Consider the following 25,230-nt stretch of genomic DNA (forward strand, 5'->3'; position numbering starts at 1 on the left):
ATCAATTTTTAAGTTTCTATATATATTTATCACGTATAATTATCATAACCAAATTAAACACTTTTTCCATTAAAATCATTTGTTGATTTCTTAACTATTTGAAGATTCTATTGTAGGTATTACTATTGGCAACCTTTTCAATTGGATTTGAAAAAGCTTTTCAAACATGTAATAGGAGCAAATTGATTTTTTTGTTTCTCCGCCCCCCTAACTTTTCGCTGAATCTTGTGGCACACTATAAAAACATACATGCCTAAAATGAAAGCTGTTCTTGTGAATTAGAGCTCTTGAGATATTACAAAACAAGCCATTTGTAATATTTTAAAAAAATTTTTGTGGCTATGAAAATAGCCATTTTGACAGGATTATAGTCACTGTCCTGGACTTGTTGACTTCTTTTTGTTTCTAGGGCTGCATATCAAAGTTGATGTTAAATTCTTCTTCCATTAAAGTCAACTACAGAGGATAGCAGTTGCTTTCCATGTCGAGTATGCCCTTCTTTACGTTTAAATCTACTCCATGTAGACTTAAATTTAGAATGAATAGCTTCTCCACACAGTTATGGTATTCAACAAAGGGCTGAACATGACACAGCAAAATGTGAAACTTCCAACTTTCTGAAATTTTTTCCCCTAGAACCTGTGCAAGATCTTGGGTAGATAGGAAGGAGTTTTTTAATTAGCAAATGCTAACCTTTAATCTGACTCAAGAGTTCGACCAAAACAAGAATCCTTTATTTTTTTAAAGTCTTTCATGCACTGAACTATAGTTCTAAGTTGAAGAACCTGAGATGTAACCACTTTATCAAGCTCATCCAGGTTTTTCAAGATCTTGTTGGAATTATTTCCATCCCAACCTCTACCTTGGTACCCTCTCTGAAGAACATTTTTAGTTTTCAGCCAATCATCAAATTCATGCCAAGTATCCATAAGCAGACATCCTAAAGTAGATACAACTCCAATCAAAAGATGCAATTCAGGAGGTGGTACTAAATGCTGGATTAGAGTATCTGGATTCTCCTCTAGGTAGAGAACCCTTGGATATATCACATTCATGTAATGTTGCATGTTAGATTTCTTGGCGTTATTTTCCGCAACATATTTTTCATACCAATAATCTAGACTCCCAAGAGTTCATAGTTTTCCACATTCTTCATTTCTCAACCCTTTACACCACAAGCAAGCTCTTTTTCCTGCATGGCCTGACAGACCAAACACAGCGTTGGCACACTTTAAATCAAATGCTGAAAAAAACTTGACATCTTGCAAATTGAGTTTTTCTAATATTATTGTTAAGTTATGGTTTGTATCAGGAATATCTTCAACTATTGCAAGAATTTGACAACGCTGAACACCACTATTCATGTAAATTGCAGACTTTGTACTTTCATTTGCATCAAAGACATTGATTATAACTTTCAAAAAGATCCTCCACCATCCATTGAAATTCATACAAATCCTGAATGAAGGTCTAGTGCACGTTGATTTATCAAATCCAGTATGAAAGATGATGTCTCTTGAACATACACAAGATCCTTTGAAACTTTTCCATCTTCACTGTCTGTAAAAATATTTAAATAATGTCATTATTTATCTAAACACTAAAAAATAGCCTTCACATTTAACGACTTGTAGAAGCATCTCCAGATTGGGAAAAGTTAGGGATTAAAGCTTTAACACAAAAAAATTAAATCTATATTACACAAAAAAGATAACAATAGTTTCTAATTTATATATTATTCAATTTAATATTAGCTGCACTTAATTTTACAAAAAAAATTACTTAACTTATAATGGTTACACATTATATAGTTACAATATTTGTATGTGTAGCCATGGTGGAGGATCTCTTTCTCTTTACATATAAAATATATTCATACAAAATGTTAGAGCATTCTGAAAGTGGACTTTTGTGATAAATACTTATAAATTACCTTTTCTACATTATAAAAATGTGATATGGATTCCTCAGGATCATTCAGTTTGCTAAAAATATTAGGTTCTACAGCAGTCTTATTCCCTAATCCTTTCCGAAGAGAAGATGTTAACTGTTTATTGTCGTTAATAGAAAGTTCCAATATTACTTGAAGTTTTTTATAGCCTGTAAAGATACTTGTTTTACTGTTCTTCGATTTGCCTTGTTGGCAGGACATCCAACAGTTACAACCAATGGGTTTCCACCAGTTGATAAAGAAAAAGTTGCTCCTTTTGGAATGCAGTCAGCTTTCATCTTATCTTTTAATAAACCTGAAGCAACTTGTTCAGCTTTAATGCATCCCAAACTCTTGGCAAGAAAGATCAAGTTTGTTACAGCAACTACAACAAGGGAATACCCAGGATATATATACAGCTTCATCAGATCTTCTATTGTTGAATTTACAGGGTATTAAGACTTGGACCTCGCTCCAAAAAATTCCCAGCAACGGCAGCAAAATTCATTTCGTTCAAAGACAGCAGTCGATGAGCTAGCAACAGCCATTTTCGTTTATTAAATAGAATTTGAATGAAAATGGCTGCGGTTAGCAGATAAAAGTATCACTCAAAAGGCGATCAAAGTCCACTTGCAAACTATACTTAATTATGCGAAAATTATTCATGCAAAATTATACAAATTATGCTAAACTTGAGTGCTTTAAATGATTCACAAGCTTGTATATGAAATAGCCGCGAAAGAATGAAAGAAATCTGCTAGGCATTTTAATTTTTTTTTTCAAACTTGATTTGTGTATGCTATTCTAGTGATTTTTTCTGACAATAATTAAGTATAGTTTTTCACTTATCTGCGTTCAAATTTTTTATATATTTGGGATTTTCAAATATTTGGATTAATCAGTGCTTCTTTTATCCTCTAATTGGTTTAAATTGTTTTTGTTGACTTGCTTTTTTAATGTTTCAGACACTCAATCATTGATCAGGAACGTTTGGAAAGCAAAATAAATGAATAGAAGAAAGCTGATGCCTCTGTAAATATCTTTTTCCGACCTAAAGAGAAGGATACCAGTGATGAGCTCCTGTTTGTATACCAAGTATTTTGGCAGAAAAAGCTGTTAAAAAAATGTGAGAATGAGGTGGTATTTTTGGATGCAACTTACAAGACCACAAGATATTCATTACCTTTGTTTTTCTTGGTAGTCAAAACAAATCTTGATTATCAAATTGTAGCTACTTTTGTGAGCGAACGTGAAACTTTTGAAGTAATAACTGAAGCACTTGCCATCATAAATCTTGGAATGAAGACTTTCAACCTCTTTATTGCATGACTGACTATTGCACTGCTGAGATACGTGCTCTGAAAACTATTTTTGTTGGTGTGTATTTATGCAAGAAGTTTAGTTTATATTTTTATTTTGCATATAATTAAATCATGTTAACATACCTGTAATGCATAAACTTATTTCTATTATTATTGCATTTCTATTATCATTGAAACACATTTATTCTGAATCCATGTTTAGAATGTGAAGTTTTTATCTGTGACTTTCACAGAGAACAGTCTTTTGGATTGTTGGCTGAAAAAGTCTTCCAGTGGTTGCTGTGCCAGAAAAGATGACATTTTGTGTCTCTTAGATATATTGCTTGGTCAATAATAAGAACAATTTTTTTTTGTACTTATGTGTTATATTGGCGTTTATTTAGACACCCTAAGTGTTATTTTTTTACGAATATTTTTGGGTTTAACTAACAGTTTTTTAATTACAAAATAAATTGACTTTTTGGGAGGCATTCATGCTATTCTATTTTGATATGATTTACAATGAGGATAAAATGCTTCCAAATCCAACTTTTTCAGTTTTGCTATGAAGCATACTAATTCTTATGTAACATTTTTATGTAACAGATTTATTCTATTGTATAATTATCTTATAATATTTTCAGTTGTAAACAAACACATTATAATGTAAATTAAAGTTATGTTTCTACGGTAAAATTTACAATTCTATGTCATATTTAAATTACAAATAGTAAAGATAAGAAGGTTAAAGAAATAAATTAGCAACATAGGACATAGGTCGCAAAAGTCCATTTCAGCTTGGAAAGTGAATACTTCGCACTTAAAAAAATCATTTAATTAGAAAATTTATGCACATTTAGCAAAAACTGTAAAATAAGATTTGTTTTAGGAAATATCCAAATGTATTTACTTTTTTCTTTAAATTTCCATAACAAAATTGATGATAGATGAGTGGTGGCCAAACATAAAATCTTTTCAAATCTGATATGTGTGGTCACCCTGCAGTTTCATCAGATGTTGTTTCTACTTAATTCACAATATGATTTTCGATTCATTGAACAAATTTTTACTAGCATTTTAAGTCACTTAAAGAAATTATTAATCCATATCTAACTAAAAAATATATGTGGGAGTAAACTATGAGCATTCAAACTAGCAAGGCAAGCGATTTCATTAAACATAGTTTAAATTTAAATGCTTAAGTGTTTTAACATAAAGTTTTTTTACTTATTTTATATTAAATATAATAACTGGAGAGCTATTATCTATTAACTTTTTGAAATTAGTAATAAGCCTCTAAAAATTATATTCTTAACTAAGTTTGTTTTTTAACAGTCTAAAATATGTTTTTCCTGTGAATATATACTTTTATATATACTTTTCAACTCCAACATTCTTTGGGGTTAAATGGGCAGCAAATTTAACAGCACTGTGGATACTGAAAAAACTGATTACTTTTGAGATGTAAATATAGATCTAATATTTTAAATTAAGTAAGATAAAATGAATTATGCTAGCTCAAAGTAGATGAAAACTTTATTAAAACAATAACAAGTCACAAGGAAAAAGAAAAAGTGAATAAAACCTTTCTAAAATGAACCTTCTGCTTCTTTAACTGATATATCTGACACCTTCATCTGACATCTGATTAGAGTTGATAGAATGAATCGAAAATAGGTTAACACATTTGTGTGATATATTTACAGCACATAGTACTTTATTGGATAAACATGAAGTGAAATTTCGTTTAAATTATCTAGCTCGTTGCGATTAAAAGGAAAAATACACATCTTTTTCTACTTTACACAGGATGTATGGCTGCCTCGTACTCTTTTGAAATTGCACATTAGTGTATTAGTACTTAAAAAAAAATTGTTTTTGAAAAAAGAAAAACTGTTTTGCCATTTTTAAATGTTTTCAAATTATTTTACCACATTCTTTTAGACCAATTTCAAGTGACGTATAAGCAATGTAAACAATAAGCGCGCGGATATTGGCAAGCAAAACAAAATTAAAATAGCGGTTAGGGCAAGGTGCCCAATTAATGGCCATAAATTTCTTATTGATAGCCCTGAAGAATGCCTTAATCTAACGGAGCTTTTATTTTTTCTCTGTTACATTTGTGACAAACGGCTTTACCTAAAAAAAGTCCTAGTTAGTACTAAAATATGCTTCATTCAGAGAAAAATGTATTTAAACAGAGATTTCAATTTCGTACCAATTAATGGCCGGGTAGACCAAATAGTAGCCAGCAAATTGAGAAATGGTACCTATTATGAGCCACTTACATAACCTATAACTGACAAATCTAAGAATGCTTATATATCAAAAAGTATTATTTTATCAGATGATTATAGCCTAATAATGAACTAGGAACTACTAGATACTAAGAAAAAAATTTTTTTAGTAAAAAGAGTATAGTAAAGTATACTCTGTTTTGCTAAAAAATATTTTTTTCTTGGTTTATAGCAGTACTTTAACGGAGTGTTTATTTGTTATTCGAATCTAGCTTGTGTATCAAATAGGAAATAAAAAATCAGTTGAGAAATTTTTTAATTGCTATTAATCTCTTGAACTAAATTAGCTTTTCAAGATAACTTTTGTGTCTCTTTGTTCTGTTGTTCTTTTTCTTTTTTCTTTTTTAATATTTTTTTTCAGCTGCTTTGACTTTATTTTTTTTCTTTTCCTCATTATTCAATTTCGATTGCATAGCTTCTTGTGAAGTAAATACAAAATATTTTTGAACCTTTCTTCGATTTTCTTTTGACTTGATAGTATATATCTTTGGATAAGGCAAAATATCAATGTCACTATCATTAGCAGAACCCTTTGTACAAGACTGAATTGGTGTCAGAATAGGCTGAACAATAGCTTCATTTGGAATCTGATTATAATGAGAGGGGGTTTCATTGGTCAAATAACAAGGCTGGCCTGTGATTTCATTTGGCATAGAATTTGACTGAACAATGGTTTTGTTTAGAATTGGAATAGGAAGATCTGTGTTTTCATTTGACACTGGAATATCTCAAAAACATCCTTTATGCATGAACTCTTTTTCAGTTTGAATTCTTTATATACTTTACACAAAGGATCTGGAATGTCATAACTATTCTGGATACAGAAGTTTAAAGTTGTAAACTGCTCATGTGTTAAATAAGTATCCCGAACCAAAGAAGTAGTATTATTGTAAAGATTTACCAAATCAGTGTTATATGTTTTTTTATATTCAGACGTATTTTCAGATTTCTTTGTGCTTGATTCTATTTTAAAATCAACTCCCACTTCTATCAAATTTTCTGATGTTGTTATTCTAGTGTCAGTTTTGATGGGTTGCAAACTTGATTCAAGCAGATCATTTCCATCAAGCAGTTGTTGTATGGAATAGACAGAATTAGGCAAGTAAGCTGTGCTTGGAATAGCAGATGGATTGTATGGATATATGCCACACAATTGAAACCCTGAAATAATGTTATCAGCTGTGAGGGCTTGGTCCCAGGCTTTCTTGAAAAGACCACAAAAATTAGGCTTGTCAACAGTAACTCCAGGATATTCATTTATCAATTCATGACAGATTTGATTGTAATATGTTTTAAGAGGACCAAATACTGTTCGATCTAAAGGCTGGAGCCAATGTGAACAATGTGCTGGCATTTCCACAATATGAATATTATTTTCAATTGCAACAGACAATAATTCAACTGAGTTATGAGAATCGTGACCATCAACTATGAGAACTTGTGGCTTATCTCTGCCTATGTTAGGCAAGAAAGTATTGGTTAACCAAAGATAAGCAATCCCTTGCTTTGTCCAACCTGTTTCACTAAAACTCCAATTTGAGCCTGAAGGTGCATCTGTAGTATTAAAAGATTGAAGAGACCTAATCGTTTTACCTTTTGCTATTAAATGTGGAGGCACTAAATCACCTGCAGCATTTATAGCAGCAATAATGGTTATGGTTTCACGTTTTCCTGTTGTACGAGATTGAAGGTGTTTTGTACCTCTTTTTGCAATTATTTTTGGAGGTTTAAAGTCCATCTGTAACCCAGACTCATCCATATTCCAAATCAAAGATGGCTTTAAAAGTGCATGAGTCTCCTGCAAAACTTCATGAAGTGAATAGAAATATTTTGCTACTTTTGGAACAGACATGCATTGATGGCGAACTGATGAAGTACCTTCAGGCTTTCGCAAAACTAAATTTTTATGTCGCTTATTGAATGAGCGCCACCATTTTTCTGAAGGAGTTGAATGTTTAAACTTTAAATTGTGTTTAATGGCGAAATCAGAAGCATATTTTTTAAATTGTCTTTTTCCAAATCCAAATCCAAGTGTAGCCCTTGTTGCTGCATATTCAACTAACTTGTTCTCTAAATTGCTAGATAATATTGGACTAGGTCCAGGTCTAACACCAAGAACTGAATCTCCTCTAAAATATTTACCAAGAGTTGACCGGGGAACATTGAATTGTAATGCAGCTTCTCGTTGTGACATTGAACTATTTTCAACAGCTGCAATTGCATTTTTCATATCAACACTAGACCACTGAAATCTCTTAATCTTTGTCACTTTCTGGATAAACTTTGAGTTAAAACTAGAGGCAGTTTTATTTTTTATTTTCTTGTTCCTTTTTGTGCTTTCCATGATTAAAATCAACTTAAAGAAATGATATACAAGCTTTAAAATATAGTATAAGACTTAAAAATGATATTTATATATATATATATATATATATATATATATATATATATATATATATATATATATATATATATATATATATATATATATATATATATATATAAGTATATACATGTATTGTATAGATAAGTTACTATTTTACATATTTACTAGCTATATACTAAATTAATGTTACATCAGTACTTGCCTATATGTTATGTTTATATAATAGCTGATGTATTTGAAATAAAATGGAAATCAATTTTACTTTATAGTGTTTATACAGTATAAATTACACTAAGATCCTAATATTAGCCACGTTAGTATCTAACAAGAGCCACGGCTGGCGCTACTGCAGTTTCTCTTCCCCCCCCCCCCTTTTTTTATGATTGATTATGATAGAGAATTTTATGCTAATTCAGAAAAATATAAAAACATGGACCTGAAAATCAACAGAAAGTACTCTAATTCGAAGTCAAAGTTGTAAAAAATCCCACTAAAATCCCTAATATTCGCCATTTTGAGAGCAAAAAGTGAATAATATTTTAACCGGACGTGGACAACATGGTTTTTACGTTGAAAAGTCGTTAAAGTACGTTTATCTTGCGCAATTTGCGCAAGTTAAACCTGCAGTATTTAAACCAGCGGTTATTGCAATCAAAATTTAATTATGATTTATGTTATATATAGTACGTATTAACAACGATGGATTTGTAGGCTAAATGCCTGACTTAGAAATTGATTTTAACTGTTTTTTTTAACTAACTTAGAAACTGCCAGCAGGTAATACGAGTGGTAAATATTAAAAACTGTCCAACTTCACCCTCCCTAACCTAAGTTCTTTGAAAAAATGTTTTAAACAAATTTGTGGCTATGAAAATAGCCGTTTTTTTGGTTTACTAGAGCATAAATTGTAAATGCAAGTAATGTTCTCTATGCACACAATAAGAATCATGCTGATCACACAGGATATGTTGTTGCAACTTGGTCCCAAAAATGAAAAAAACGATGTTCGTTAATCCTTTGTGCCCACATAAATTCTGATAGGTAGTCTCCAATCATCTCGCGATTAGTTGAACCCATCATAGATTTAAATTTCGCTTTAGCTCTAGACCACATAGCTTCCACGTGATTTGTGGTCACTCCGGTCTGCGGATCTACGAAGTTGTAGGAGTGGTTAACTGTGCCGTGTTGATATAAAGGCCCCTGCAAACCATTATAAGCTGCCCACATATCGCTCCAGATAGTAGTGCCAGGAAGGATCCACTGTTGAATAATTGGAAGCAATGTTGCAGCATCGCGATTTTGCACTGGAATTAAGAAACCTTTCTTGGTTGCAGGTTCGTAACCTCCAAATATCCACTGCTGCGGAATTATGCGACCAACGTGGTTCTTTCTTTTACAAAAAACGGATTCATCAATTTCAACAATGCACCCAGGCCCGCCTATTGGGTCAGGGTTATTGATGAAATATTCAACGCAAATGTCTCTGCAATATTGATTCCAATCAACAATGGTGTGATCAGATTCAATGCTGAGTTCTTGCCTGATATCGTTTAATGAGAACCCTCGACTTTTACCTGCGCCTCTACTCCAAACGTATGTCAAGCCTAAAACCTGCCATAAATGCAAATGCGATTTCTCGAAGAAACTGCCTTTTCTAATACTAATAGTTCTTTTACAGCGCTTAACGGGACATCTCCAAATTACTAAATCGATCGTGCTGTTTTTTACTTGCTGTGTGCACGGAACGCCACATACACTACAGTTCATGCTTTCGGCCAGTAAACCATGAGTTCTGCACCAGCGAATAGTACCTTCTAAGTTATACTTAAATCTTGCTCCAATTTCTGTTAGAGAAAGAGAATCAAATTCGTTCATTATCGGTCTTCGAAGAGCCATGTTGCTTAGTACTTTATCACTCTTTGAAAGTGTTAATTTTATGTCGGTATTTGCGTATTATATATCGATGGCTCCGCGCAAAATCGGACTATCTGCAATCTCCGCGGAAAACAAATTTGGCATATCTGCAATCTCCGCCAAAAACAAAATTGGCATATCTGCAATCTCCGCGTAAAACAAAATTGGACTATCTGCATTTTTGCCAGATACATTTTTGGACTATCTGCGTTTTTCGGGTGCATAATATTTTGGTGGTGTTTCTTTAAATATTTGAAGTTTTTTATAAAATTCTACAATTTTTTAAATAATAGCGATTATTTAAACATTTATTAATAGCGATTATTTAAACACAAAACCTTGATCATAACTTGATTAAGTTTGTGAGTAATCAAGTAGTTTTAGTTAAGATAAATATGTTAAAAATAACTTGTTATTGTTAATAATAATATAGCATATGTAACAAAACATTGTTATGTTACATACTAATTGCTAAATTCATCATACATTTTTTGTCAATTTTATTTAGCCTTGTTGTTGTGACTAATAAGTTTAGATCAAATTAAATTCTTGTTATGTTATGTTGCAATGTTGCTAAGTGGTCTTTATACACAAGATCTGCATATAAATATATACAGGATGTCTGCGAAATCAGGTAAATGCCAGGGAATTCGGATATCTTCAAAAAAATCAGGGGATTATCAGAGAAATTAGGTTAAATTTTAAAAAAATCAGGAAAGATGAGTCTTTATCAAACTTATATAACTTAAATAAGTTGTATATAGTTCACGTAATCTAAAAGTTTATTTGGCAGATAGTTTTATGAACTTCTCTTGATATATTTAATGTGGGTTGTATTATTGTTTATATTTTTGCAGTTGAAGAGCATTTTTCTAAACGAGAAATAGGTAAATATCAGGGAAAAGCTAGGGAAATCCAACTTATAATATTGGCAGACACCCTGTGTGATATATATATATATATATATATATATATATATATATATATATATATATATATATATATATATATATATATATCTATACGTGTATATATAAATATATGTATGTATATATATATATGTATATATATATATACATACATATATTTATATATTCACATATATATACACACACGCATTTATAAATATGTATATATACATATATATATATATATATATATATATATATATATATATATATATATATATATATATATATATATAATATATATATATATTGTAACCTAGATCGTAACTAACAAAATTATTGTAATTAACCTATTTTTGTTCATTAAGCAATCAAACTATGTGGAGTTTTCTTTGTTGTCTACTTAAAACCATTCTTTTTTGGAGATGCCACTTAACTGAACACAAACTAGTTAGAAACTCATGCATGAGTATTAAACGTTATGGTTTCCAACTTTTCTTAAACTTGGTTTATCAATAATTAGGATCAAAATCAAACTGAACCTTAGGTTCAGTTGGATTTGAGCTCTTAACCATTAAACATTGGTTTAATCAGACGTCACCTCAACTGCAGTGATGATCAAACAATTTTGGTCCAATTATATTTGATAATTTTTACATATCCAAGACTTTGGGATGTAATGATATATAAAAAAGGGTTGTAATTTTTTTACTATGATAGTAATAACTAATACAATCAAAAATAGCTGTATTTTTTCTATAAAAGAATAATTACAAAATAACAAAAAACTGCTGTTTTAAATAAACATATCCTTAACTTGCACATTGATCTGAATATCAGGCTTTTATTACTTTTACAGTATACCCAATATAATAAATTATCACATTTGTAATAGACAATATTAATTACTTGAATTTAAATTATAGTCACATTTAGGTAATTTTTAACTTTAGAAATTATAATTTAACATACAAACACAACTTATCTAAAAACATCTATAATTTTGTAGTCCTAACATATTTTTAAGATCTAACATATTTTATTTGACGATAGCAATAATACACTTGAATTAATTAATTTTGTAAGCTAAACAAACCAACTTGTTATTTTCACATTTAACCAAAATATGACTGGCTGCTATATGCTATATAGTATACCTATATAACATAGATAACACAGTAACACTACTTTCTTTCTTTTCTGTTGAAAATAGACAAACTTGAAAAACACCAAACAATGTTTCGAATAAGCCTCGTAAAACTGTAAAACGTTTTCTTAATCCAGCAGCATTTTAATTTCAAATTAAATTTGAATACATAAAATTGGTTTTGCGATCAGCTACACTTTGATCAATTCATGATGTGTATACGCTTACTAAGTTCAGACTTGAGATTAAAGTAGATGCAGACTGTTCTTATTTTAGCTGCTAAAATGATGTTCTAAAAATATTGTAAATTTTTCATTTGCATTAACATACCATGTCATATAACTATTTAAAATAATTACTTCTAAACAAAATCAAATGTGGCAAGCGAAACTTTGTGTTAAAACTTAAACAGGTTTATATCTCAGGAATAGATGGAGAATAATGCAATTACTGTCTTCTTATTAACAACTTATTTCATGAGATCTGCCATTTGTAGTGAAATCACATTTTGACAAGGCGCATAATTTCATGCAATAAAAACTTTGAACGCCCGGAGCATAGTCATGATATGTATTTTATGACTATGTATTAACATAACAATGTATTTTATGACTATGCCCGGAGAATGCAGATAGTTCAAAAATAAAGCTGGCGGAAAATGCAGATAGTCCAATTTTGTTTTACGCGGAGATTGCAGATATGCCAATTTTGTTTTTGGCGGAGATTGCAGATAGTCCGATTTTGCGCGGAGCCATCGATATATATGTTAAAACAGGGGTTATATAAAAGTGTAAATAAAAAAAACAACTTTCAAAGAAGAAGTTTACAGTTTTAAATAAATTTTTTTTAAATTAACAAATTTTGTTGCTTAATTTTTTCCTAATAGAAAAATTTTCAAAATTTAATTCTTAAAGGGTTTTCAAATTTAAAGTTTTAAATATACAACCCTTACGCCGTCTTAACCATTTTATGATACGATCATTATTTACCGATTTGTCTACATTCTCACGTTCTAAATTCGATCTTTCTTTGAAATTTTCAATTGATTCAATTTCATTGTAACATTTTAAAATGCTGATAGAAACCAGGTCTATTTATTGCGCAAAGCAACGGTAATTAATTTTCGTTAACAATCTTGAAAAATGGCGAATATTAGGGATTTTAGTGGGATTTTTTACAACTTTGACTTCGAATTAGAGTACTTTCCGTTGATTTTCAGGTCCATGTTTTTATATTTTTCTGAATCAGCATAAAATTCTCTATCATAATCAATCATAAAAAAAAGGGGGGGGGGGGGGAGAAACTGCAGTAGCGCCGCCACGGCTCTTATTTGGTCAAACGAGTGGCTATTAATAAGACTATTTGAGATCTTTGAGTTTGGGCTACATTTATGCTCCTTCCTTTCGTGTGTTGACAAATAAAACAGTTTACATAAACATAATAAACTAACAAAACAGATCAAAATATATCATAAAGCCGTACACGAAGGAATACTTCGTTAAATGCGTCTCAAAGTTGCTTGAAAAAAACAAAAATGACTACCGCCGGTGTAAAATATTTACTTCTACCTTGACAAAAATAAGTTTTCTAAAAAATCAAGACTAACAGAAAAATTCACAAAAGCTCAAATAAAACATAGATATATCAAAGAGACACGAAATAATATTAATCAGCTAGGTAAATGTCCCGCCAAGTAAATAAATGTAACAAAAGCTGACCCAATTTTGGCTCTTAATAAGACCCGGTCATTATTAGGTCACTTTGCCCTAAACTACAGTCAACATTTACTTTTACTAGATAAACATAATTATTTAAAATATTAAAATCAATTATCAATAAATAAAAAATGAATATTTAAAACCCAATTTGAAATAAAAAATGGTTTCATTACTCATGTGTATATGTTACAAGGAAACCAAAAGGTTCCTGGTTCTGTCCTCAATGCAGGAGTTAATTACTATTATTTTATTTCTAAAAGTACCATTTAGTAATAACTAATATTTATGTTATGATAATGTATTCATATTATATTTTTATTAGATATAATAATATAACACAATAGAAGAATGTAATATTTAAATAAAATAAGCTATTTATTACGAACAGTATGCACCTTTTGATTCTTAATTACCCACTACAAAAAGTCTAAGGCTTGTAACATATTTGCAAGGTAAACAGCTCTACAACATTATTGCTGTATGAATCATTAGTTGGGCTCTGTGATGTTAACATCCTTTGGTTTTTATATAGATAAAATAAAACTACCCTTAGTTATATATATAAATACAGTTTATGTAAATATTCCTACACAAAATGTAAATAGATTTATCAATAAAATTGATAAAGAAAGAAAGATGTGGTTTATTAGGTTGTTTTTTTATCTGATTTAGATTTCATACAATTCTGCAAAATATTATTGTATCACTTTATAATGCCTTTGTTTAAATTCACAAGGGCCGATATTACAACCATTATATCATCTAACAGATCAATTTGTCTGATCAGCACAGTGATTTGTAAAATTCTAAATTGTTTGACTCTGCCAATAATGTGTTCAACATGTATTCTGACATTTGACAGTTGCCTTGAAGTTCCAATTTCTTGCGGACTAAATTGTTGTTTTCCTTTTAAAAATGCTGGAATGTAAAGACTTGCTTCTTTTTCTGCAAGCTCATCTTTAATGAAGAATCCCCTGTCTGCTAAAATGCAATCTCCAAAATTTATATATTTGAAAAAGCCAGATTGATTTGTTTGCTCCTTGTCTGAAACTCGACCTCCCCAACCACCAAGCAAAAAAGTAATTGCACCTATTGGACTGATCCCAATTAAGTATTTTACTGTATTGTGGTGTTTATAATTTGACCATGACCAGTCAATTATGCATACACAGTTTCTAAACTTCTTTATAAAACACTCTGGCAGTTTACTTCTTATTACACATTTACTAGGCCATTTTATTAAGGGTTGTAAGCAAATGGCTAGTGCTGGTAACCAATTTCTCAAAATTCTGGATATTACACTTTCACAGACACTAAAACAAAATGCAATATCTTTATTTAACAACCCAAGTCGCAACTTTATAAGTATAACTAACAAATGGTTTTCTTTTGATAAACGAGATGAACAAAGCTTTACATCATTTTTCCTTGTTAATAAAGAAAGAATCCATACAAATGTTGCCATATTTGGTAGCCCTGTAAAAAAATTTAAATGAGCATTGTTTTCTTTTATTTTTTCAATGCTGAAAATCAAATCCCTTTTTTTAAGTTCTTCATTTTCTTGTCTTAAAATATAAACTTCCATGTTCCTATCACGTAATTCCATGACTAATTTTTGATTTTCCTCTTTTAATAACTCTTCCATGCTCAAATCACATTGGATACCAACACTTTTAAATGACACAGATTTTTCTGTGCTATTTCCAGAAAACTTCTCGTTTTCAGAAAACATAGATTCTTCAATAGCAATATTTTTTGTATAGCATTCTTCAGTTTAAACATATGCTGATTGTTCATTTAAAATATTATCTCCTAAAAATGATTTTTGTTTCTTTTCTCTTGATTGGTATCTTTGATATCGCTGCAATCGTTTATGACATAAACTATTGGGTTTGTATATAAAAACTGAAGGTACATAATCTGGATGATTAGGTTCATCAGATCATTTACTTATAAATAATATAAAATGAACATTATATTGTTACAATTAAATAGCTTTGAGAGAACACATGATTACAAAAAGCTGTATAATGCAAACTAAAGTTGAACTAGTGATCACTATAAATACTGTTGACTGTGTACCTCAAACATTTTTAATAATACTATTTGTGTTAATTTTACCACTGCACTCACACTTAGATATAAATATAAAAAATTATGTTGAATAAAAATGAACAAATCGGAGCTAAAAATAACCTGAAACAAAGTGTTTGCTGCATACACGAGCATTTTTTATCATTTTATCAGGCCAGTTTTCTCTATGAAGAGCATTCAACCAAAGTTGTCGTCTGTTAAATTCTTTTGTGGAATGACCATTTGGAATGCGGTAAAAACTTAAAAACTTTGTAAAACTTCTTCTATTTGTACATCCTACTACACAGCAACTATCAGGCATTTTTTAAAAATAACTTACAGACGTATCTAGAGCTGTAATTTTAGGTGAAATAATAATAAAATGCAAGTTTCCTAAATGTTTATTGAAGAGTGTTTATGTTTTTAAACACTCTGCTATAAACATTTAGGAAACTTGCATTTTATTATTATTGCCAGTTTAGTTCGCATGTCCACGGGATTGAATATTTTGTAAACATTTGAAATTGGTCTTTACTACCGGAATAATTTCCGCATCATTTAAATTAAATTAGCAAGTGGACTTTGATCGCCTTTTGAGCGATACTTCACGGTCGTTTGGAAGCGCAATGTTATTGTACGCATGCGCAAATTTTACGGAAAAAAATCAACGCTTTCAAAATGGTTACGGCCCTTAGCAACGAAAATAATTTTTCTCTGGAAACCAAGTAATTGAATATTTTCCAATATAAATAAATTTTTTTGTTGCTGTGTTAATTTAAATTAGTTTAAGGATAACCCGGTTGTGTACTAAAACACTTAAAACAAGAGAAGGAACAGCTAAACGTTCGTTAATATTTGTTGTTGAGAAAGATGGCTGGTTAACTACACATGATTTGTTTACATTTTTGGACCCTAAGTTCTAGGTTTTTAATCGTGGAAATCTAACCAAATTTCTTGAAAAAGTTTGAGAAGACCTTCTTTTATCTATTTCTTATGGCTGTTCTTAGCATTCAATTTTTTTAATGGACAAAAAAGGCTCTTTTCTGCATTACCTTATTGACCATTATTACTACATTTTATTTGCTTTTAGTAGAGACAAAAAAAAGAAAAAAAGGAACTATATATTTTTAAGAAATTTAAAATGCTGTTGCCAAAAGTGTTTTTAACTGTGACAATTTTCGTTTTTTCTCTTTCTTTTTCGTGATTCTGGAATTAAGACTCTACTTTTAGGATTAGTTTTCTGATGAAATTTTAGGATGCTTTTTAACCGCTTTGTTGGGTAAGGGATAGATTGATAAATACGCTTTAAATTTTATGAACCCAAGATAAATTGATTCTCCACCTTTTTCGTCAAAAAATCCAAAGCCAACGCCCCATTTTATCAAAAATGGAATAGCGTGATCTTCCAGCATGTGTAACTTCGGAGGCACTAAAACCTTAGGCCAAGTTGTGCAATAAAAATGCATCAGTTCAACAATATTTTTTTCTAAAGAAAAATTGATAGCAACATGAATCATGTTGTACTTGTAATCCCAGCTTTATAAGTTAAATCATAATAAATCAACAAAATTATCTTGCTAGTCATTGTTGTAGTTTCAGTATACTCTTCAACCTCAATAACTATAAACACAATAAAATTCCAAAGTGCTTTAAAAAACTCATTATAAACAGAAAGAAAAAAATCAAATAAAACTTATTAAGTTCATTGAATATTTCTGTTGTCATTACATTTTTTGAGTAGAATATGCTATAACATGCAGAAAATTTATGAAAATGTACCCAGCCAACCAACAAGTATGGGTCCCATAAGGGACCCATACGGGCGTATATAAGGGACCCATACGGGTATCCCTAAGGGATCCCAGCGGGAGTTGTCCCAGGGTCCCATCTGGGAACCATAAGGGTTGCCCGCTGGGATGCCCATAAGGGTCCCATATGTTTACCGTTTTTTTGCCCTTATGGTTCCCATGTAGGCATTTCTGGTATTTCACACGGTTGCCTTCTGGGATGCCCGTAAGGATCCTTTAAACATACAATTTTTTCGCCCTTACGATTCCTAATAGGCTATCTGTTATTTCACAGGGTTGACCGTGAAGGTCCCGTAGTTTTCCGATTTTTTTTTCTCTACTTTGTCGCACACGGTTTATATACAAAACGTGTTTTAATACATAATTTATAAACAATTCATTTTTAAATTCGCCTGTACGTAATCAATAAAAATTATAAACTCTATACTTTTTATCGTTTAAACGTTAAACGATTTACATGTTAATAATTATTAACATGTAAAATTTACAAATGGATGTAGGTAAAAATTAAAAATAATATTAAAATCATTGATTACGCCATTCAGCTGGATATTTGAAAGAATTTATAAAAAAAGGAATTTTTACATAAAATACTTCCGATTTTGGTGAACTTTTTCTAAACTTAAAAAATAAAGAGTAAACAAAAACAGTTCTTTAAAGACGTTGTTTTTTGTGTCCATCAATCTGAACTGGGAGCCCTCATTGTAGTTTTCGTAATTGTGTATCGGCGACCGTCAGGACCCCGATCTCTTGCGTTAGAAAACCATTTTGATAATTCTGTTTCAATATCTTTATTATTGATTTGATTTGTATTTGGGTTTAGTTTCACAGCATCTATAATCAAATAAAACAACACTGTATTAAAGTAATAAATAATCTTTAACAATTTAATATCTTTTAGTAAGTGATCATATGCAGCATCTCCCTATAGGGACATGCTGCATAATGCATGAACTTATACTACTTACTAAAAAAAACTTGACAAAGCAATAGTGCTTTAAACGATTTCTTTCCCTTCTGCCCTGTCAAATTAAATTGGCGAGCAAGCTGACCATCAACTAAAACTGGCATCGCTCTCATGACGAAATTAAGTAGATCCTCGCCTCCAATGTCTGATATATGTTTTGCCTAAAAGAAATAACATGTAATGAAACATGTAAAAAAAATTGTCATTCTTAATCATGTAAAGTCACGTTTAATCACACTTCCTTTAAACAAGTCACCCTCACTCAAACATAGCAACATCTTTAATCGCAAAATTTTGATATAACGTTAAATTTACACATTTTAAGACACAAGTTAAGTAAAGTTTAACAAGATTTAACAATTTAATATCTTGTAGTAAGTGATGCGGCTAAAATAAGTTTAAAATCTTTATCAGTCAGGAAGCAGAATTGTTTCATATGATATAAATACTTCAACATTAGATTTCAACCCATCCTAATGGCTTTTATAATGATATCATGCCATCCAATCTTAAACCCAAACTATTTTACGCAGTTAATTCTTTCTAAACTTGAGTTTTTTTATTTGTAATTATTGAATGTTGAATTTAAAAATCATTTTAAACTTACAAGAATTTTTTTTTTCTCCACACAACACAACTTTTCCTCTAATGTTTCAACTTCTGCTGTAGATGTCAGTGGCAACTTTATATCTTCAGGCAAATCAAATGTTAATTCTTCACTAACTAGCATTTTTTGCTTAATAGAATGCAATAATGATGTATGCACCTTTAGAGTTTTTTTAATCTCCTCGACATTGCTAACCAAAGTTGTTATTAAATTAAATACTGATTGCAGGTTAGCAGTTTGACATAAACTGGAGCCTAAATAAAAAAATTATTACAATCTTACTACAAACCATGCAATAACACGGTTAAAGATTAGAACTTTTACTAATCTTTAACCATTACCTTGAGGTTTAAAAATGTAGCACTCAAAAGCAAACCTTTTTTTTTTTTTAAGTTAAAAAAAATTTTGTATATAGCCCATTCAAGAAATTGCTCAACTTAAAACAAAAAAACTATAAATACATGACAAATACTGATATACAAGTATTAGATTGGAATACTAATATTGGAATACTATTTAACTAAGTAGTTACTATAGGGAATTACCTGCAGTAGTAGAACTTAACATTGACAATGATGTTGCCCTTGCAGCAGTTGAAGCAATAGGAGGTGAAAATTGTTCACTATTCCATATGTTGAAGTCATTAGAATGTTCATCACTAATCAAAATGGTAATAAAAGCTAATTATACATATATTTTTTCTAGTTATCAGTATAGGGGTCAATTATAAAGGATACCACCATTTTTAAGTCGATTTCTGACCCCCTCCTCCAAAAGAAATTTAAAAAAATCTTTGAAGTGACGTCCTTTTCTCACAAGTGACATGAGGTCCTTTTAATATTGACCCTCTCCCTCCCCTTTTTGATGACATTTTTTATGGATGGCCCCATATCACTATTTTATTTTTTCTAAAAACACTTGATAATTTTTTTTAACGCAAGCTACTAAAAATACAGTAATCATTTTGAAGATTGAATACTTTAAGTTTAATTTACAATGTAGCACGCATGACTCCATACTTGCTGTATGCTGTTTTTCCTAATATTTTTAATGAAAATTAATTGATGAAAAGTTCAATTCAAATTTTTACAACTTGTAAATGAATTACTATGCCATTTTTTAAGAACATTATATTAAATTATATATAAATAAATCCTGGTGTGTACACAAATAATGAAACTCACTGTAACAACTGATCGCCAACTCTGGATTTGCTGTTTGATGGGAGTTTGCAGGGTTGCTGTGGCTTTTGAATGAGAAGAGCAGAATTTACCAACAACTTCTTTCTTTTAAAATACAAAAATAATCTTTAATAATGTTAGTTCCTACAGGTAACAAATATGAAATAAATTTCCATATAACAAATAACATATAGAGCAATTTTGTAAAAAAAAATTACTTTGGTTCTACATTAAACAATTGATCATTTTCAGATTCCTCATTTTCTGTTTCTTTCTCGTAACTAATCTTTGTTACTCTTCATCAATATAAAAATGACAAAAACAAAAGACTTTTTTAAAAAAAAAATGTAGCGTTTTTTAATATTATTAACTTCAACACAATAAAAGACAATTTAAAAAAAATAAAATAAATTTTTTAAGTAAAATTATTGTGGTTATTTAAAATAAAAAGTTTTCATAATTATAGATAAACAAAAAAGTCATTAAATGCCTACCGCCTTTTTTTGTTTTTCTTGACAGTTCCAGAACTTTCTTCCATCTCCTCAAATGCATTTTCTAAACTGGATGTGTCTTCTGCCATTTTGGCTTTTTGACGAGCATTGTTTAAACTGTCTAAAAATTGGTTTTAAAATAAAAACTGGTAAAAAAAAAGGTCATATACAAATGTACAATAAATGTAGAAAATAAACTATATGCAAAATAAATTTACCAGCTAATCCCAGCACCCTTGCCATGTAAATTGGCCAATTTATCTCTGCATCATGGCTGTTATTTTTAGCTTTAGAAATTGTATTGGGATTCTTAAATGGTGGCCAATAGCACTTAACTGATGTGTGATTTGATATCATTAACTGGACATTACTAGCATCCACTCCCTCAAGCCATTTCAACGGAACATAGTCTGTTTCGCAAGTGTTTTCAAAAGCAACAATTGCAAACATATTTTAACTAAATAAGATTTTTATAAGTTATAACATAAGAAATGTTTTAAAACTTTTAATTATAGTAATTATGAATTTTTTATTAAATAGAAATAATAGTAGTTTATAAAAGTTAGCTTTTTATTAATAAATACTTTATATTTTTTTAATAGTTTGAATTATTTGTAAAATAACACGCAGATAACTTGAAAATAGAAAAAGAAAAGTACAATATTCACAAAAACATAAAAATAAAATATGCCATTGAAAATGTAATAATACAACACTATTATTAAATACTATTTATAGTAACTGTTTACATTAATACATGAGACATTTGTAATTTAAAACCAAGTTTTTTCGGACAAAAATCCGCTTTAGTGGAAGTGCATTTGAGGGATTACAACAAAACCATTTTTATGCGGCAGCAGAAAATATTTCATTCTTAATTTTCTCAATGAATAAACTTTTACAAGGTATGAAAGTTTTTCAACATAGAAAATTGACAGTAAAGATGAGTCAAGTGGATCTGTAAAAAACGGCTCCTGACGATCAAACTCTACACAAACAACAACAGCATCGGAGTCGTTTAAATCATTTCCAGCAAGAATATTTTTAACTAAACAAACTTTGTTGTCTATTGCAAAGCAGTTGTTTCCATTTTCATTACAAACTATAAACTGAGAACCAAAATATTGTTTAAATTGTGAGAGGTGGCGTAACGGCAATGGAACTGGACCATCGAAATGTTTTTTTTTAAATTTAGCAGTGAAATCAGCATCATTTTTTTCAGAGTATTGTAAGTGGCCCTCTGACAATCTACATACAATTTGTGTAACAGGGGACTGTGGACTACGGATTAACTTCTTAAGTCTTCCTAAATAACTTTCAAAAGGAAACGAAGAAACATTGTCTAGCACTCCGAACCTCCGAACATCATCTGACAAGTGTATCAGTGAATGGACGTTATATACACACTGGTCATTTCCATATAACATGCAAAAATTTGACACAAAGTACTTTAACAGTTGTTCAGAATAATCTACATAGATGTTACATAAGGATGGGCTAATAAGTATTCTAATAGCTACTGACAGACACAGAAAATTAATATACAACTCTTTAGGCAAAATGCCTTTTAAAACAACAACACCAGAATATAATAGAAATTCCCTAAGTTCTGTAGCCTTCCAATGTTTATATTCAGAGAGTGATCTAGGCTTTCGTGCAAACTCTCGAGGAGTATAATATTTAATTGCAACAAGTTTATCAGATATCAAATCTATTGCTGCCCTTGATAATCTATGAACAGACAAGCTGTGTATCCATTGATTTATAATTCTTCGTACAACTCCTAAACAGACCAAATGCATATAATCTAGAGGAAATCCACTAACCAAGCCTATATTTAAATGTAATACAGGAGATATGAACGAGGAACAATGATGAGCAGGGTCTTTTTTATTTCGGAAATCACTATCAGTTCGCAAAACAGCAAATAGATTAGGCATAACAACTTTCCCAAGCCATTCTCCAGTTTGTACACACCTTTCACAGGAATTATAACTGTTGTGAGGTTTAATGCACTTTATAAAAGCTCGCGCTGGTGCATCACAAATAACTGCTTTTAATTTGATAGAGTAATATTTGTTATTTTTTTCAAACCCTGTCTTCTCTAGCATAGTCATTTCCGAAACTAAATCTTCCATATAATCATCAAGGGAAGTTGGTTTGCTTTTACTAAAATAAACGGCAATCGGAAATGGACACCATCCAGTATTTTTAACCAAGCAAAGTATAGGCCACAAACTATTTGTTGAGCTTTTGAAAATTGGCACACCATCTATATTAATATGCAAATCTAATTGATTTATATCATTATTGAGAGGATACCTTTCGGTAAAAATAGACAGCCAATACTGTAGGCTAAAATAAAAATATTCCCCACCAGCAACATTTCGAATGTTTACACTTCTTCGAGTACTAAGCAAAGATCTTGCATCTTTTGGCAAATCAGGATGTAGCTGGTTTAAAAACCCAAGCAAATTGCTACATGCTGTCTGGGAAATGTTAAATTTTACTGCCCAAGAAACTAACTTATCTTTCAAAGTCTCACTTTCATTGAGTTCTTCAGTGAAGTCATTATTCTCCTCATCACTGTCATCATAAATTTGAGTTGCCCATTCTGGAAAGTCATTATATTCTTCAGTGTTATATAAATCATCAAGCTGACTATTGGGGTCATTATTATCAAATATTGGCAAATTAATTGGATCTTTTGAACTTGACATTTTTACCATATTTATTGGTAAATTATCATTATTTGCTTGAGAAAAATGTGAGGTTGATACATCCAAGTTAGGTATATTCACACATGCACTACTCAATATTTTTGAAACCGCAACAGCTATCTTTCGGTTTTTTGTACGTTTTGAATAAAAATAACTCATTCCAAATAAATAAGCTATAAAAATATTATACTTTGAATTTAAATTTCTAAATGATAAAAATTATAGTTAATTACACAGTAGGGTAAATCAAACTTTCAAAATTTTTTATTTTTTTATTGTAGCACTATATGTGAATAATAAATTTTATAAGTTATAGGAAATCACTTAAAGCATTTTTTTTTTAAAATTTCTTTTTTTACCAAGATTGCAATTTTTGAAAAGGTAAAATTGTTTATTTATACATAAAGCAAGGGTGGGTGGTACTTTTTACATTATTGAAATCTGAAACTGTGTAGATTTAAAAAAATATATTTCCATTATATAAATATGTGGAAAAGATATTTTTGTTTCATAATAAATTATGAAACGCGAATCCTTTTTTTATATTAATCTTATAAAATTGTTCAAACATAATAATGAAAATTTAAAAGAGTTATAATACTTTTATTGTCTGATCAATAAATTTCACTAAATGTTAAAAATTCCATAACAAACAATTTAATGTATGATGAAAATGATATTCAAATATAAGTAAAAAATAAAAAAGTATTTTTAATGACTGAAGTTTTTATTTAGTTATACTTACATTTGCATATTATTGCAAAAAAAAATTGTAATATAATCTACATATCGTGTAACACTTTGTTTTATATTCCAATTTTTCTATACAACATCATTTTTATTAAAAAAACGTTTGATGTATAACAAAAAAACCTTTTTTTATAAATCAACAGAAAATATTTAGTACTTAATCTTCTCAAGGCCATCATTAAGACTTAACAACTTCCAGCCTGGAAGTTGTTTAGCCTCAATGCAATTTAATATTATTATTAACAATTGTTTTACTTTATCCTTTTTTTGAGTTTTTGTTTTGTTTTGCTGGAAGTCTTCCAGCAAAACAAAACAAAAACTTAAATATAATATATAATATTATATTTGATATTAAATATAATATATAATTGATATCATTATTTTCAATTTTCTTTTATACATATTTATTCATATTTACGATACATAAACCGTAAACATTTTTTGCAGAAAATTATTTGCAAATGTAAAAGAAAAGAATTAATGCAATCATGAACAATTGCATAAGCAATTTATGAATATGATAACTTTAAACAAAATACAACAAAAGAAATAAGAAATAACACATATTGCAGAGCGGTAAGCGCCAAATCATTTTAATTTTAAATATTACTTTTTCAAATCTGCCTCAATATCAATTTTTTATTTATTTCCCATACGGGTCCCAGACAGATCCCGCGAAAAAAGCCCCTATGTATCCCATACCAGATTACCGGACAAATCCCATACGGTACCCATATGTTTTGGTTGGCTGGGTAGTTTATGTTTTGTAATGATTTTGACTGCTTTCTTGAGCAGACTTGTCCCAGAGAATCCTTCATCATAAACAAGCTTTGGAATAGAATTACATAACTTTAGCATCGAGTTTTTCTAAAAAAGAAAAATGCATCTTTAAAAGATATATTGCATGATTTTATATTACTTGTTATAATTGTTATTAACAATAATGTTTCAGATTTGGAATAAATTCATTTATAAAAGAAATGGAACCTGAAGCATTTTATGCACATGATTTCTACTTTCAGTTTTTGCAAT

General features: G+C 29.9%; 4 protein-coding genes and 2 pseudogenes across 4 annotated transcripts; all 6 read right to left on the bottom strand.

Moving 5' to 3' along the window:
* Positions 1-288: 288 nt before the first annotated feature.
* Positions 289-2,470, bottom strand: LOC149884833 (uncharacterized; annotated as a pseudogene).
* A 3,336-nt stretch (positions 2,471-5,806) lies between these two features.
* Positions 5,807-7,887, bottom strand: LOC149884834 (uncharacterized; annotated as a pseudogene).
* A 981-nt stretch (positions 7,888-8,868) lies between these two features.
* Positions 8,869-9,810, bottom strand: LOC145196226 (uncharacterized). The gene has a single exon (XM_080073534.2). It carries the CDS (start codon positions 9,808-9,810, stop codon positions 8,869-8,871), a length of 942 nt encoding a protein of 313 aa, XP_079929660.2.
* A 4,433-nt stretch (positions 9,811-14,243) lies between these two features.
* Positions 14,244-16,124, bottom strand: LOC149884835 (uncharacterized). The gene has a single exon (XM_090095796.1). The coding sequence runs from the start codon at positions 15,331-15,333 to the stop codon at positions 14,305-14,307; it is 1,029 nt and encodes a 342-aa protein (XP_089951922.1). The 5' UTR covers positions 15,334-16,124; the 3' UTR covers positions 14,244-14,304.
* A 1,775-nt stretch (positions 16,125-17,899) lies between these two features.
* LOC149884836 (uncharacterized) lies at positions 17,900-21,240 on the bottom strand. The gene is made up of 8 exons (XM_090095795.1): positions 20,947-21,240; positions 20,732-20,849; positions 20,456-20,533; positions 20,241-20,342; positions 19,602-19,714; positions 19,057-19,310; positions 18,451-18,610; positions 17,900-18,316 (listed from the first exon to the last, which is right to left on the bottom strand). The coding sequence occupies exons 1-8, from the start codon at positions 21,176-21,178 to the stop codon at positions 18,162-18,164; spliced, it is 1,212 nt and encodes a 403-aa protein (XP_089951921.1). The 5' UTR covers positions 21,179-21,240; the 3' UTR covers positions 17,900-18,161.
* Positions 21,241-21,339: 99 nt separating this feature from the next.
* On the bottom strand, positions 21,340-24,372 carry LOC149884837 (uncharacterized). The gene has a single exon (XM_090095788.1). It carries the CDS (start codon positions 23,605-23,607, stop codon positions 21,535-21,537), a length of 2,073 nt encoding a protein of 690 aa, XP_089951914.1. The 5' UTR covers positions 23,608-24,372; the 3' UTR covers positions 21,340-21,534.
* Positions 24,373-25,230: the final 858 nt, after the last annotated feature.

Source organism: Hydra viridissima, unplaced genomic scaffold (assembly GCF_058129835.1).
Source record: "Hydra viridissima isolate aposymbiotic clone 2 unplaced genomic scaffold, HvirCarnegie_v1 scaffold_8, whole genome shotgun sequence".
In the NCBI taxonomy this organism is placed as follows: Eukaryota; Metazoa; Cnidaria; class Hydrozoa; order Anthoathecata; family Hydridae; genus Hydra; species Hydra viridissima.

Bases quoted from the DNA above. Each gene is read 5' to 3' on its own strand.
- LOC145196226 (XM_080073534.2), bottom strand. From the start codon at position 9,810: ATGGCTCTTCGAAGACCGATAATGAACGAATTTGATTCTCTTTCTCTA.
- LOC149884835 (XM_090095796.1), bottom strand. From the start codon at position 15,333: ATGTTTTCTGAAAACGAGAAGTTTTCTGGAAATAGCACAGAAAAATCT.
- LOC149884836 (XM_090095795.1), bottom strand. From the start codon at position 21,178: ATGTTTGCAATTGTTGCTTTTGAAAACACTTGCGAAACAGACTATGTT. The intron at 19,311-19,601 runs GTAATTCCCTAT...TTTTTTATTTAG, and splicing joins GTTAAGTTCTACTACTGCAG to GCTCCAGTTTATGTCAAACT. The intron at 18,317-18,450 runs GTAAGTAGTATA...ATTTGATTATAG, and splicing joins GCTTTGTCAAGTTTTTTTTA to ATGCTGTGAAACTAAACCCA.
- LOC149884837 (XM_090095788.1), bottom strand. From the start codon at position 23,607: ATGAGTTATTTTTATTCAAAACGTACAAAAAACCGAAAGATAGCTGTT.